The 15812-nt window shown below is 36.2% G+C and overlaps 2 protein-coding genes across 3 annotated transcripts; one reads left to right on the plus strand and one right to left on the minus strand.

The window, feature by feature from the left end:
* Positions 1-208: 208 nt before the first annotated feature.
* Positions 209-10479, minus strand: dnase2b (deoxyribonuclease II beta). Of its 2 annotated transcripts, XM_084100522.1 has the most exons (7): positions 10251-10478; positions 9931-10099; positions 9674-9752; positions 6610-6771; positions 6313-6510; positions 3978-4155; positions 209-583 (listed from the first exon to the last, which is right to left on the minus strand). In XM_084100522.1, coding segments are annotated over exons 1-7 (891 nt in total). In that variant the 5' UTR covers positions 10355-10478; the 3' UTR covers positions 209-582. The 2 variants fall into 2 exon arrangements, with proteins under 2 accessions (XP_083956648.1, XP_083956647.1); XM_084100521.1 differs by lacking the exon at positions 209-583 and having other exon boundaries at positions 2694-4155; positions 10251-10479.
* Positions 10480-12309: 1830 nt separating this feature from the next.
* uox (urate oxidase) lies at positions 12310-15558 on the plus strand. The gene is made up of 8 exons (XM_084101955.1): positions 12310-12602; positions 12718-12930; positions 13292-13408; positions 13863-13941; positions 14105-14291; positions 14405-14528; positions 14761-14844; positions 15128-15558. The coding sequence occupies exons 1-8, from the start codon at positions 12582-12584 to the stop codon at positions 15200-15202; spliced, it is 900 nt and encodes a 299-aa protein (XP_083958081.1). The 5' UTR covers positions 12310-12581; the 3' UTR covers positions 15203-15558.
* The last annotated feature ends 254 nt before the right edge of the window (positions 15559-15812 follow it).

Below are 15812 nucleotides of genomic sequence, written 5' to 3' on the forward strand. Positions count from 1 at the left end.
GGGTTGAATAATTTTGAACACAAATGTTTAGAGCCAATTAGATTGAATAATTTTGATTGCAACTGTATTGTTGCCCTATTGTTGGTTTCATTGCTTCTATTGTTCTCCTCATTTGTAAGTCATTTTGGATAAAAACATCTGCGAAATGATTAAATGTAAATTTAAATACACTTCAAAATAAGAGTCATTAAACATAAAACAGGGTAAATAGAAATACTACCACAACAAAAAAGAGACAAACTGCCAGGGCAGAGCAGGCAGAGTTGACAAGCACCAAGGCGGAGTTGAAGACCATAGTGGAGCTGAAGACTATGGTGGAGCTAAAGACCAAGGTGGAACTGGCAGTGCTGGCAGAACAGAAAGAGAGAGAGTTCAAGGACGGCTTTAGTGGTCACTATAGGAGGGAACAGAGAATCCAGAGACAGCCTCTATGGCTGTGACTGGGCAGACAGAGGGTTCAGAGATTACCTCCTTGGCCGTGACAGGGCAGGCAGAGGGTTCAGAGATGGCCTCCTTTGGCTGTGACAGGAGGAGGTGCAGTGGGCGCCACCGCCTCGGGAGGAACTGCCAACAGGTGTGCACTCTAAACACACAAAATGACAGTAGCCATTACAAGCAGATGACAGGTGACACTGGAAGGACCTCCGAGCATGCTGGACTTGGGACCACTAGAGGACCGTTTATGACAAGCTGTGATTACAATTATTCTGAAATGATTCTCCAACATGATAAAATGCCTTGAGTGAACTATCTTGCTTGAGGTAGAGTAACATAAACTTTGCATTGTGCACCATTCTTTGCGGTCAGTCGTTTTGGGAACAATGATGGGCTAACGTTGCTAGATCCTTAATTGACCCTTTGCAAAGACTCTCCCCCCTTAGTTACTGTTGCTACTTCTGACAAGCCATGGTGCTCTCATGGCACACATCATGTTCTCACACAGTGGAAAACACATGGTGGAGCAAAGAGGACACTGACAATGCGCCGACAGACAGGACAGAGAGGGTTACTTTTGATATAAACAAAGTCTCAGCTTTCAAGTGTTGTCATTTTTAAGAAATTCAAACAATTGTGACTGAGTGAATAATAAGGATTGTGTACGGGGTGGGGCGTGTATTTATTTTGCTCTATAAATAGCGCAAAGGTTAGTAGACAGCGTAACTTCCTGATGTTTTGATCTTTTCCGTCTCGTTCCGGTGTTGTGACCCCGAAGCGCCATAGCGAGGTGTGAGTGTGGCATTTGCTGTAATAGTTTGTACAAAGACGTTTAGTTTATTTACGTTGTTTATTCTGTTAAACGCAGGGAGTAAATCCTCGATGCAAGAGTGTGAGCGTGTGGGCTGTTAATGTGGTTACTGTCGAGTTGTGGGTGCCGTGTATAGCCTATAGCAAATTCTACTCTTGGATTATGGCAGAGGTATGAGTGTGTGTGTGTTAGATTGTTAGGTTCGTCACAGTGATAACATTTTATGTATAATTATTGGGTTATCTAAACAATTGTGTATTTTGAATGTTTATGATACTGTGTGGGATTTGCGTCATGTCAAGTGGTTTATTTGGGATTGTATTTCAGATATTAATTTAGTTTGTTTTGTATTTTTGTTTTGTTTTTACTTTTTTACTTTATTTATTTTTGTTATACAACTCTTAAGTTTATGGTTATATACAGATTTTTCTGTTATGAAGTGATTTCTTGTTTGTTATTTTTGTAATTGATTTTACTGAGTCCGGTTTGGACCAACCGCTGAGGTCTATGTTATGTGATGTGTAAAGGGGAGTTTTAGTCCATATTTTCTGTGTTTTAGGAGCCAGCCTGTGTGGGAGTAATTTCCTCCGGGTCATCTGGGCCTTTCCTTCACTGCATGTGGCGTGAGATTTCCTGCACTGCATGGGTATTGATTTGGGAGTGTAGAGTTATTTGTATTATTCACTACACCTTTTTTTTTTTTTTTTAAGCGGTTGGTTAATGATCTGGAAAACTGTGCACGTGTGGCGTGTGCTCTTAGGACTGCGGGTCCGTGGCCCAGTGACTCTTTCTCTTCTTCACACAGGCTTGGCTAATCCTATATTAAGAAATGGTGGGTTGTGATTTTAATATTTGACCTAAAGTCTGTATTTCTTAAATTGTGATTCCTCTTTTTATAATATTCACAAATTAAAGTTGATTGTTTATTCAGAGTTTTCATGACTCATTGTTAATAAAAGTATTCATCTTGAAGGTCACGTCTTTGTTCTTATATCAAGCACTGTCTTTCGGAACTTGTTATTTCCGTGGGTATACAACCCCGGTGGCGTAGTCGGGATCAAGTGTGACCTTTGGGTAACGCCATGGTTACACAATGAATAATACCATTTTGTGACTCTTTATTGTGTGGTGACAGATCACTGTAGCGCCTCAGTTCAAATGACTCAGGAACCGATAATCTCTTCCTACTAGTTAATTTATAGCACCAAATAAACATGAATGAACATCAGAAGGAATGTTGTTTCAACCGCAGAAAGACGTCAGTACACACCATTTTTCAAGTTCAAGTCCACCGACAGTAATCTATTAACTCTTCTGTGTGCTGTCGGACAAAATGGTGAATTTGGCATTATAATTGGTCAGATCGCCTGTCAATCAAACTCCTGGCGAAGGATGAATTGTGGTCTGGTGTTCTAACGCGGGGTGTTTCAGAAAGACGTGAGTTGGATCCAGTTGCAACAAAAAGACATTTATTAACAAACATAAAAAAGTAAATTCAGGCACAGGGAGACGTGGGTAAAACTAGAGTAAATCTATTCACGGAGCAAGGCAACATTAAACATTAAAACATTACACTCATACCACAGCCATATCACCCTGTAGCCCAAGACTGGTTGCCCACTGAAGCTAAGCAGAGTTAAGCCTGGTTAGTACCTGGATGGGAGACCTCCTTGGAAAACTAGGTTGCTGCTGGAAGAGGTGTTAGTGAGGCCAGCAGGGGGTGCTCACCCTGTGGTCTGTGTAGGTCCTGATGCCCCAGTATAGTGACGGGTCCTGACTCTCTGATCATTAAAAATCCGATGGCACTTCTTGTAAAAGAGTAGGGATGGAACACCAGTGTTCTGGCCAAATTCCCCCCATTGGCCCTCACCAATCATGACCTCCTAATAATCCCCATCCAATGAATTGGCTCTATCACTCTCTCTCCTCTCCACCTATAGCTGGTGTGTGGTGAGCGCACTGGCGCCGTTGTACTGTGGCTGCCATCGCATCATTCAAGTGGATGCTGCACACTGGTGGTGGTTGAGGAGAGACCCCTGACATGATTGTAAAGTGCTTTGGGTGTACAGTAGAACATATGAAAGCGCTATATAAATGTCTCATCCATCTATCAATCCATCCATCCATCTATCCATCCACCCACCCACTAAGGACAACACCATACACTGAACAAGGGTAGCACTGGATAATATGGGGTTAACAAGGGACAGGTAAGGGTAATGCATTGCTATGGAAACGTAACAGGCAGCTACGAAAACAAACTAAACACTAGTTTACACCAGGAAGTGAACACCAGGAATAATAGGAATTGATGCACTTCAAAATAAGAGTCCTTAAACACAAAAGGGGACACAAGACAGGAATTGTAACATTTATACTCACATATTTCCTTTTTTTTCCTTTTCTTTTTTTGGAGACTACCACCTCAAAAACCACCATCCCCATCTAATCAAATTTACCATTATATTTTCTTAGCAACTTTCATAATTATATCTGGGTTCAAGTCAAAACCCTTGTCATATATTAATGCATGCTCCAAAGTCCAGAGCTGGTTCAGTCTACTGAAGGTATTTTTCAGCAGTGTTTATACCCGGCCATGGCCTGACGGAAAGCTTTATAAATTATTGAGTTTTGAGAACATATTAGCCCACCACCTCTGCCAGCCTGACCACTGTCTCTGTTCAAGTCCCCCATACATATCCACTGGTCTTTGAAAGCATAGGACACACACCACTTAGAATGATCCTCATAGCTTCTGAACATCTGAGGTCCTGGGAGACAAACTCTGTTAATGTTCATCACATGCCGGGGAAGTGAGCAGTTAGAGGGGAGTTGATGTGCCTGGTGCAGCCACGATTCCACCAGCAGATCTGTCCCCAATGCTTGAGCCACCCAACCTGTGTAAATATCTGTAGAGAGTGTTTAGCATTTAGCATGGAATTAGTGTTTTATTATCCTAAAACATTTTATTTATGCTAAAATAATAGTTCACCCAAAAATTCTGTCATTATTTACCCTCATAATGTAAGTGGTAACACTTTACTTAAAACCTTTAAATATAATGCATTATGCAAGTACTTTAATGCATTAATTATGCCTTGTAATGCACATTATAATGCATTGTATAGTCTCATGTATAGTTTCATTATATAGTTGTATAGTCTCATTATATAGTTGTATAGTCTATGTATAATAATTGTAACCAGAGTTACAATACATTATAATTATTATCTATTTACTGAACACCTTCTGACAATCAAGAAATGCAACAAGGAATCTGCAAATATTATGATGCATTTTAACTCTGGTTACAATTATTTATGAAAATATATAATGCATTATAACATTTATACCTTTATAATTCATTACAAATAAAAGTTTTAAGTATTTAAATGTTACCTTGTAAGCCTTGCTTCAGTGAAACATAAAAGGAGAATTTTTTTTTTTTGTCTGTTTTTCTTTCCTTTGCAATGGGATTGAAGCATTCATGCTTCATAAATGTATTCTAAAAGTAGTCCATGCTACTTGCTATTCTTCAAATCAACTGAAGTGGTTCAGTTTGGTTAAGATACAGACCAAAATCATTTTTATATTTTTGAAAGCAATCAAGGCTTCTGTTTAAGCTTGAAAGTCTCAGTTCTCATTCATGGCTATTGCATGGAAAACATAACCTCATGAGTATTAGTATTAGTTTAAAAATGTCTGTATCGATTTGTAACATGTATGTTCTGTTTTGGTTTAGTTTCATTGTGTTTTGGTTCTGTTTTCCCTGTTCTGGTTTGCCTGTGTTCCCTAGTTGGTTTCCTTGGCTGTTAATTAGTTCTACACACCTGTTCTGTTTTATCTTGGGAATCTAAGTGTGTTTAAACACCATTTTCTACTAAAAACAAAAAACTTATCGTATTTGCAGATCCGTGTGAACGGTGATCGCTTTGACAACGCTGTCATCTGTTTTGAATTCATCGTCGTCGTGTTAGCATACTCTAAGTTTAAAGTGCTGTGTTTACATTTTCTCTTGCGATCTCCTGAGTTTTCCGTTTTCCGTTGTGGATTTAATAAAGACTGTGTTTGTACTCTACTTCTTTCGTTGAGCGCATTACTACTACAACCATATGTGACACTATTAGACCCATCTTTCTAGAGCAAGCGTTTTACGAATCCCGCGTTGAACTCCTGCTAGATTTGAGAAGCAGTCGTCAGTTAAGTGACTTGTGGGCTGGTCAAGTTGGAGGACAGCGTACAACATAGACAGGCATTATGCAAAATTATCTTCTAGTGAAATAGAAACCGTAAAGCAGTAGGATTCGAAAGATAAACGACTCGTAAAGGCGGTTCAGAGTCGATTCTTTCTGTTAGGAGACAATAACTTTATTTATCGTGCATGAAAGGGAATATTCGAAAAACCATAATAGGGGCACATTAACTTGTATCAGATTTAGTTGCAAATAATGTAAATATGCTTATGTGGTTAACTTTACACTACTGTAAAAACACTGTAATTTAATATACAGTTAAATAACTACCATAATTAATTTTACAGTATACAGTATTTTTTTTTTTTATTCTATGGTTTGCCATAAACTAATGTTATGACATATTATTTGTGACCAGTAAGATTGATTTTACAACAAAAGTGTTGCATTATACTTTATCTCGGATATATTGCGTTTTCCTCTGTTCAGATTTTTCTTAGGTTAAGTTTAAGTTTAGTTAAAATATAAAAGTATAAGATAGACCTACAGTATATGGTTTATATTTAACAGATTTGTTTATATGCAAATATCTTTCAACATATTTCTGTGTGTATAGCATTATGGTTAGTAGTAGTAAAAAAATACCATTTAACGTTGTAGTAATATACTATCTATACAAATGTATGTGAAAGAAAATAAACTTCAGAAAAAATAAGAAATGTTGAACTTGAGTCTTGTACATGCTTACATAATCAATGTAAATAGTTGCTTAAGCACAGTGATGTACTTTGGAATAATGTAATGTCAATAAACTGCTATGTTGGGCCACCAGTCTAAATATGCAGAAGAGTTTTTGAATTTAAGAGCTCTCACCATCCACATAGTTGTGTGATTTGGCAAAACTGAAAAAAGTTTGTCCTCCAACTGATTTCAGCTTCTGCAGACTCCTCCTGTTTTTTAAGGCTGGTGTTTTACCATCACAAATTTGTGCCATTACAGCAATATCTTGGCGAAATGCCCCAGGGACAGAGCAGTTATACATACGTGGATTAAGATATGCTAACTGCCATGCTGTTAAGAAAGAGGAATAGAACTGTGAACTGTGAGCACTAAAATATACCACTTTTTAAATCAAACTAATCTTATACAATAAGCATAGTACGTGCTCACATATTTGAGGGAACTGTGTATAGTTGTATGTAATACAGAGCAGAGTCTGGCCGTAGTATTTTCCTGTAGATGGGTAACTGTAATTTCTCTCTGGAAATGGAGGAAAATGAGGAACACTGTGTGTGAGCCAAAATCCCTGAGACTGGTCAAACATCAGCACTCCTGCAGAAATCATATACGGCAATACAGTTAGTCATAAATCATCATGCAGTTGGATACAAGTTTCATCATGAAACCTTGTTTATCCATAACTGATTACTCACATGGACCAAGCAAATCAGAAGCCTACTATTTTAATGTTAGAAAAAAGAGAGAGCTGGAGTGAATTTGAATTTGGATTTAAGTTTTATTGGATTGGGCTGGACTGGAGTATTTTTAAAGGATTTCAGCTCATGTTGCCTGGGTTTTTATTGAGTTACTTATGTTGGTTTTGAGAGTAGCTATGCGAAGAGTAAGAATTTTTATGTCATGACAACTTTCATAGTGTTTGGAATGGTATGGATATGACGATGTGAATATGTTTGGTCTTGGTGGAAGATCTGCTATGCTGCTGCTGCAAAGCATGTATGGGATTTTCTACTGCTAATACATACATAGACATGCTGCTGTGAGCAAGTAAGACATGCTGCAGCTGTACAACATAGCATTTAGCATACATGAATTACCAATAGCAGATCTATTCAGGTGGAGCTGAGGAAGGTGGAGGGTTTCTGAATGTGTGCTGCAAACTTTTACAGCATACCCTGACCAAGTATTTGAAAGTTGAGCAGCAAACTAATTCGCTATACATCAGGAATCAATCAGCTCTGCCCTATTGAGAATGAGTTAGCGTTATGAGTAAAGCAGACGGTCCTCGGTCATTTCTGACCGAAACATTTTCTGTTTTGAATTTCTAAAAATCACAGCTTCATCGGAATGTTATGAAACTTGGTGACTTTTATGGCATTAGGTATGTGAATACAAAAAAAAAATTGGGGTCATGATCCGAGCATGCTAAGTGGTCGTAAAAAAAAAAGTTACACTACAGGCCTTCGGTCAAAAATGACCGACCCATAGGAAATGAATGGGAAATTGACAAAAAAAAAAAATTCAATATTATTTTACATAAAGTGTTATAATTGAATGAATTGCATTTTTTGTTACAAATTCTGTAAAAAAAAAAAAAAGTAAATGTGTCCATAAACAGCTGGAATGGGGAATTCACATGCCTCTCCATGCTGTACATGCCATCTAGTGGTTACACCATGGTTCTACGCTTTCTCTCCCTACTTTCACCAGATGGTGTTAATCTGCTTAAAACATTTTTTTTGTTTGAAGGCCTAGACTCTATATTAAACTAAAATACTGCATAATTAAAAAAAAATATATATATACATAAAATATATATAAAAAATGTTTTATTAATTTCAATGGCAAAAATAGACCATAACTATTGCATAAATATTAATAAATTCAATCAAATTCTCTCAAAATACAAAATTAAAAAGAATAAATATTATAGAACAAAAATAAATTGCATTGGTTTTACTGGGATGGAGGAAGTTTCATTTTTAGGTGTCCGGTCACTTCTGACCGGGAAGGCCCAGGGTGTGACTCTGAAACGAAGACCTTCTGAGGGTTAAGGACCTTTCAGTCTGAGCCATCTAGAATTTCATGACAAAACTTTGTATTCATTTATTGCCATAATGCCAATTATGAAATTACATTATAACAATTAGAAAATGTAAAAAGAAAAATGTCCTAAACAATTGATGATTTTGGTCACAAACACAACTTTTTTGTTATTGTGCCATAACTCTGAATGCTGGAAGAGACATCATGTCAGTATTAGGTGACAAACACCCAAATTCTAAAATTGTTTTTGGAGTCTGTAAATACACTCCTGTTCACACAAAAAAACACTTAAAACACATGGGGATCGCAAAAAAACACATGGGGATCGCATAGATAACAAGCACTCAAACTTATACACAAACAATACTGAATAAAGGAACTGAGGAAACACAGAGCTTAAATAACCAGGAAAACTAATGAGTTAGCTAATAGAACAACAGATGAACAAAATCAGTAATAAACTGCCACACACTAGAGCTGTGTCCCAATTCAGAGGCTGCATCCTTCGAAAGACTCGAAGGTCGGGCAGAGCGTTGTTAAATGGGACGGTCTATCCTACGGAGGACTGTTCTTGTCGCCTAATAACTGTGACAGAGTGACTGTAACGTTTGTACGGGACTTTTTTTGAAAATTATATTAAACTATCTGAAAACAAAACAGGGTTCACTGTCTAAATATGTTCACCTTGGTCCATTTATGTATATAATAAATGGTATATACAGTTTGATCGCATCTTAGTAAGATATAAGTCAACATTTGAACCGCTTTAAAGTTTTTATTTTATTTATTTTTTTACATTTGTATCATTAGATGTTTGAGTAAGCTGAAACCCAATATTACATTTAAAAGTGTGATTTGGCAATTAAAAAAAAAAAATGATGTCATAACTGGCGTGCAATGAATTCTGGGGTAGGCAAGGCCACCAAGGATTCATCTGTTGTATCCTTAATTTCATGTGAAACAAAGGACGACTTCGAATTGGGACAGCCTTTGTCGCGCAGCGGTGACGCAATCGCCCTTCGAATGCGGCCTTTGAAGAATACAGTCTCTGAATTGGGATGCAGCTTAGGAAACTATTTCAGGCAACATATGGCAGGGAAACAGAACAGAAACAAAAACAAAATCCTGACAGATAATAAAAATGAATGTTTATTAGAATGCATATTAGAATGATTTCTAAAGGATCATGTGACACTGAAGACTGAAGTAATGGCTGCTGACAATTCAGCTTTGCCATCACAGGAATAAATTACATTCTAAAATATTTTAAAATAGAAAACAGTTCAAACACAATCTTTATTTATTTACTTTTACTGTATTTTAGGTATAATACACTTCTTTCAACATTAACAAATCCTACCGACCCCAAATCTTTGAATGGTACTAGTGTATATATTGTATCTGTTGCCACCCTAACGCATGTTATTAGTGAGTATTCACACAAAATTACCTTTTGTATGTCCATACTTGCTTGGGTACTTCAGTTCTGGTGGCGCGTCATTGTAAAGCATATAGACTGAGCTGTTGGACTGAAAAGTAAAAGTACAGTAATCTGTATGCAGTACTGTGTCATTACAGTGTTATTAATGCACAATACAGTATAACTAGAGTGAAATAATTAAAAGATTTGAAGTGCCTCTTAATAAACATTTGAAACAATCCTTAGGAACAAGAAGGAGCAATGATAGTATTCAAAGAGCTTCTTACTGTATATCCAGAGTAAAGCTGTGTCAGTGTTCTGCCTAAAGCTCCTTTGCTGCTGTTGATTATATGTTTACTCATCTGAAAATCCATGACGGACGGATCCAGATACATGTAATCTACTCCACTTCCCTTAACATCCATCTTGTAAATGGGAAGTTTGTAAATAATAAACCTTTTAAAGTAATATAAGAGAGTTACAATAGCAAAGAGTAGTTAAACATTGCCTGTACATAACACTTTACAGAGCATAGCTAAGATTAATGTCAACAGCATCTGTCAAATGAGTTATCATAAACTAAGCCTAAACAAAGATTTGAACCTACCAGTCAACCGGCTGACCATTCTCATTTAAGCAGGATATCACTGCCTCTGAGAAACCGATCAAAAACAACAAGATACACACACAGAGTTGAAACAACATGGACATTTCAATCTGTTATTCAAAGCGAACCAAACATTTCCTGTTTAAACTACAACAGAGAATGACGTTTTCAGTCGTATTACGAGCTGAGAAATCTAAACAGCTATCCTAATTTAAGAAAGAGGAAGTTTGTCTCATGACCGATATTAGGCAGCTGTAATCTAGAGACAGAGAAGCAGTCTTAGTTTTCTCTGCATATGGAGATGGCATATCTGTTTGTTTAGAAATGTAGAATCAGAAATCAGACTGTTTAGAAATCTAGAATTGATCACTAAACTGTGTAAATTAGTGTTAAGTACTGAGTGATTTTGTTGATAGCCTACCCCTCTACCAGGGTGAGTTTTAACATTATTATTTATTATTTTGTGCATTAATTAAATTATTTAAATTATTTATTTATAAATAGACCCTGTAAAGTGAGACATATGAAATAATAGTCATATATATATATATATATATATATATATATATATATATGAACAATTTGTCTAATAAATAAACTGTTCCATTTATATATATAAATATACATATATACATATACATATGTGTGTGTGTGTGTGTGTGTGTGTGCGTGTATATTTATATATATATATATATATATTTATATATATATAAATGGAACAGTTTATTAAAGCTTAGACAAATTCTGCCTTTCCTTTAGAGTGTAATAGCTGTTTTTGCTTGCAAAGTTACAAAGCACAAACTCCACACAAAGACAGTTAATTCCTCCAACAAAACACTTTTTTCAGATGCTTTAATTGTTTGTATTCCTGCCATTAATTCTGTGATGTATACATCCCCATGTGACATATTTGCATAATGACCGTCTGCCTGCTGGCTACTTTGGCTCGCCCTCAAACAAAGGTAGTTCTAAGCATAGATATCATATATAAACGCTAGATGTCTTGTGCGCGCTGCTGGCCAATGGAGGTCGACGTCCGCACGTGGCGGCCATCTTGCCACAGTGTGCTCGCTCACTCATTTAATGGTGCATGTACTTTTAAATAACCATAACTTGCTCAATTTTCTACCGATTTTCAAATGGTTTGGTTTGTTATAAACGTCAGAGATGTAGTTATGACACTGCATACATACACTGCATACATATGAATAATTATAACATACATGTTCAAGCATTCGGAATTATAGCCACGTTAATAACGTTTGTAAGAAACCAAACCGTTTGTAAATCCATCAAGATTTCAGTGAGATAAGAGGATTTGTGTGCATGCTGATCACTCACCTTAATTCACAGCTTCACTGTGACAAGATGGCCGAACGGTGATGCCGGAAGTGACTGCGCCATAAGACATAGCGTTTATATATGATATCTATGGTTCTAAGGCCTATAGACAAGTCAAGTCAAGTCACCTTTATTGATATAGCGCTGTTTACAATGCAGATTGTTTCAAAGCAGCTTTACAGTGATGACAGGAACAAAATGCAACAAAGTTTGTTTCTGCTGTACAGCAGATCTAGAAGAAAATAGTGTCATAGTCCAGCTTAAGTGAGTTCAGTGATGATTCATTTTTGTTGTAAAAAAAATATTAATTTAGTTCAGTTATATACAGTATATAGCCACTCTGGAGAAAACAGTGATTTCATCATCCAGCTCAGTTCAATTCTCATATAATAGTGTCTATGCAGGCAGATCAATAATATTGTTGAATATTAAGTGATACATATATCTATATATCACACCTATATCATAAAAATAATCAGAAAACTTTTATTTGTCACCGAGTAGAATTTGTTTAGGCTGTTGGCATAAGACAACACAACATATACAGGTTCTCTTGGCTTATGCTACTCTGTCTCTGAATTGCACAGCTAAAATCTCGCAGAGATTTCCTGTTCCTAAAACACTCTGTTGACACTAAGATATTACCAGCTCAGGCCTGATTTTCTCTTGTTCCTTGAAAGATTTGTTGAACTTTGGTTGAGGGGTGGTAAAGGGAGCAGTAGCCTAACTGTTGGCCAGATGAAATGCTGGGTTATGGATGGGGTGGAGAAGGACGTGACTGTGGTCATTGAATAAATTGAGAAGGACAGAGGTAGAGGAGAGAGGTGGCTTGTTTTGGAGGGTTCTCAGCAAATCAGAATCTCTGTATGGATTATGGAGGTGGGGAAGATTATTGATCATTTGGACCCATTACAAAACAATAAAACTGGTGCCAACTTTAAAAACCTCTTCCAACCACTGGTGTAGTCTGCAGTAACTCCATTTACAGTCATGGCTACTACCTCAAATCAGGTAAATACATTTAATTTTCATTCATACTGTAGATGTGTGGATGTGTCATGCTAGCCTCTTTAAAAAAAAAAAAAAAGCTTTTATACAGTATTATTTTGTAATGTGTCTTGTGTAGAATGTGGAGTTTGTGAGGACGGGCTATGGGAAGAACATGGTTAAAGTTCTTCACATCCGTCGTGAAGGATCTCATCACCACATTACTGAGCTGATTGCAGACGTTCAGTTAACCCTGAAGACCCAAAAAGACTATCTGACTGGAGACAACTCTGATATCATCCCCACTGATACAATCAAAAACACTGTCCATGCTCTCGCCAAAATAAAAGGAGTAGGTCTTTTTATTTGTTTCATTTTGCTCTTATAAGTGATTTGATTTATAGCTACATTAATTATTATTAAAAACAAAATAATTTCATTTATACACTAATAATACATAGTAATAGATTATTTTAGTATATATAGGCCTATGTTAATACAAATAATTCATGGTCAGTTCAGGTACTAGAAAGCTCCTGCATGTTTTTTACTTTTTATAGTGAATGCAAAAGAGCATTAGTTTCGATAAATCAACAGAGATGTCAAGTGTTTCATGAATTAGTTATTAAATCAACTTAATCATCTTGTAGTTAAACAGCTGATGTTTAGTTGTTTTATGCAATGTTTGTATAAGAATATTTCTTGTCTTGCAGATCAAGACCCTCGAGGGCTTTGCCCTGGATATTTGTGAACATTTCCTCACAGCATTCAATCATGTCACAAGAGTGAGGGTCAACATTGATGAAGTTCCCTGGAAGAGACTGGAAAAGGTTACCGCTAAAGCAGAATATACGCAGTGGCTTTCAAAAACAAATGAGATATTTGTATATATATATTTAATCATTTAGTCAATCAAATTTATTAAAATGACTTACAAATGAGGGACATCACAAGCAATGTATTATACAAAAGTTAACAATATTCACAGTATATGTAATGTGAATAAGCAACATCTGTAACTACGCCTGTATAAACTTAAATGGAACTTCATACATCCACTAAAAATGATCTTGACACCAGTCACTTATAATTCATAAAAAATAATTACCTACAAAAGTGGTCAATTTCAAGAAAAGCTCTAGGACGGAATTTTTTTGCAGATTTAATTTTGTATGATAAATGTTTGATTTATATGACTGATTCGTATTAAATCAATTGGTTTGAAATGCATTAAAGTGACCAGTATTCTATAGTCGATTAAAATATTATGAATGTGTTTAACAGAATGGAGTTGAGCATGCACATGCTTTTATCCTCTGCCCTGAGGCCTGCCGCTTCTGTGAGGTCGAACAACATCTGAGTAGTGAGTAAAAATCTGATTCTGAACTAGTGATGGTGGTCTGAAGGAAAACAATTAGTGAGTAAATGATCAGGAAATTTTCATTCAGAAGTGAACTAATCCTTTAAGGGGAAATAATATTGTTGTTGTGCTTGAGCAAATTTTTGTTTAAATGTATTTTTCTCAGTGACTCCAGTGGTCCACAGCGGTCTAAGAGATATGAAGGTACTGAAGACTACTCAGTCTGGATTTGAGGGCTTCCTGAAGGACCGTTTCACCACTCTGACAGAGGCAAAGGACAGATTCTTCTGCACTTCTGTTTATGCAAGATGGCGCTACAACACTCACGTAAATGTGGCATTTGACGCTGCATGGTAAATGCAAAACTTTTAGACATGCCAACAAAGTGCAAAACTTGACATGCCATAGGACGTGATACATGTTATGTGTCATATATGTATACTGTACAATGAAAATGTCCTCATAGGAAAACGGTTAAGGACACCATCATTCAGAAGTTTGCGGGACCCTATGATCGTGGAGAGTACTCTCCTTCAGTTCAGAAAACTCTGTACGATACACAACTCCTGGTACTTGACAGAATTCCACAGGTAAGTCAAACTGATTTCAGTTTTGTGTGACTTTTGTTAGTGCAAATTTTTTTGACTTTTGTTACTACTGCTTATACTAAGGGTTAGTGATTTGAACAAAGCCCAAAAACAAAGCATGACCTTGAGTGGCTTACTGCTTTATGTTACTCATGTATATACACTAGAAATTAATATACTATTCCATGTCATAAAAAATGTGCTTTTATGTCTTGTCATCAACTGGATTCAATAGGTTGAGGAAATCGAGATTATTATGCCGAATCAGCATTATTTTGTCATTGACATGACAAAAATGGGACTCTCTAACAAGGATGAGGTGAGTGACAGAGAAAATCCTGGGGAAAAAGCCAGTCACACACAGGTTATCAGTTCAGATGAGTCTGAATATCTGTGTTGACACAGAACAAAGTTCAGAGTTTTCAGGCTCTGACAAAATAAGGACTTTTGAGGCTGCTACTCTTAAAATGACTTTATCGCCACATTTCTACAAACCACTTTGTTATCCCAACTTAAGAGTATGAAGGATATGTGGAGTGTTGCTTTGTATGTATTTATATTTCATTTACATGTCACATTATGTTGTTGTGCTTTTATTTCAGGTTTATCTTCCTCTCGATAATCCAGCAGGAAACATCACAGGCACTGTGCGCAGAAAACCACGAGCCAAAATGTAAAGACCGGCAACATTCACAAACTAGACATCTCATATACACAAAACAAATAAAATCTATAAAGCAATCTAGCATGATTATCTCTTTAAATATTCAACAGACTTTATTCATTTTTATTTTTTTTTACAGATAGATTTTTTGTGTGTGTAATAACACGAGTAAATCAAATTTACAAATATAAAAATGTTTAAATGAGAACTCGCTTCTATTCTTGGACATATTAATAAATGAAAACTGTGGGTTAATAAACAGTGTTCTCATCTTCATAACATTGTTTTAAACTTGAATCCATTTCTATAGTTTTCAGAGTTAACTGTGTTCTTCAAAAGTAATAAACTTAAAATAGATTTGAGATGAAAGGTGTTTACAGCAGTGGTTCTGGAGTAGCAATGAACAAAATTATTAACATTAAATATCAGTTGGCTTCATCATCTTATTTCATTGATCACTAATACATGTATCAACATTGAGGGGTAAAAAAAATGAAAGAAAAAGAAAACAGCATCAGTTAATCATACCAATACATGCCAGTAATGTTTTTGGGATTAGACTGTTTTAGGAGATTGATTTTAGTGGAAAACTGATTATTACATTTATTATTCACATGCACAAA

This window comes from Abramis brama (genome assembly GCF_963993115.1).
Source record: "Abramis brama genome assembly, chromosome: 23".
In the NCBI taxonomy this organism is placed as follows: Eukaryota; Metazoa; Chordata; class Actinopteri; order Cypriniformes; family Leuciscidae; genus Abramis; species Abramis brama.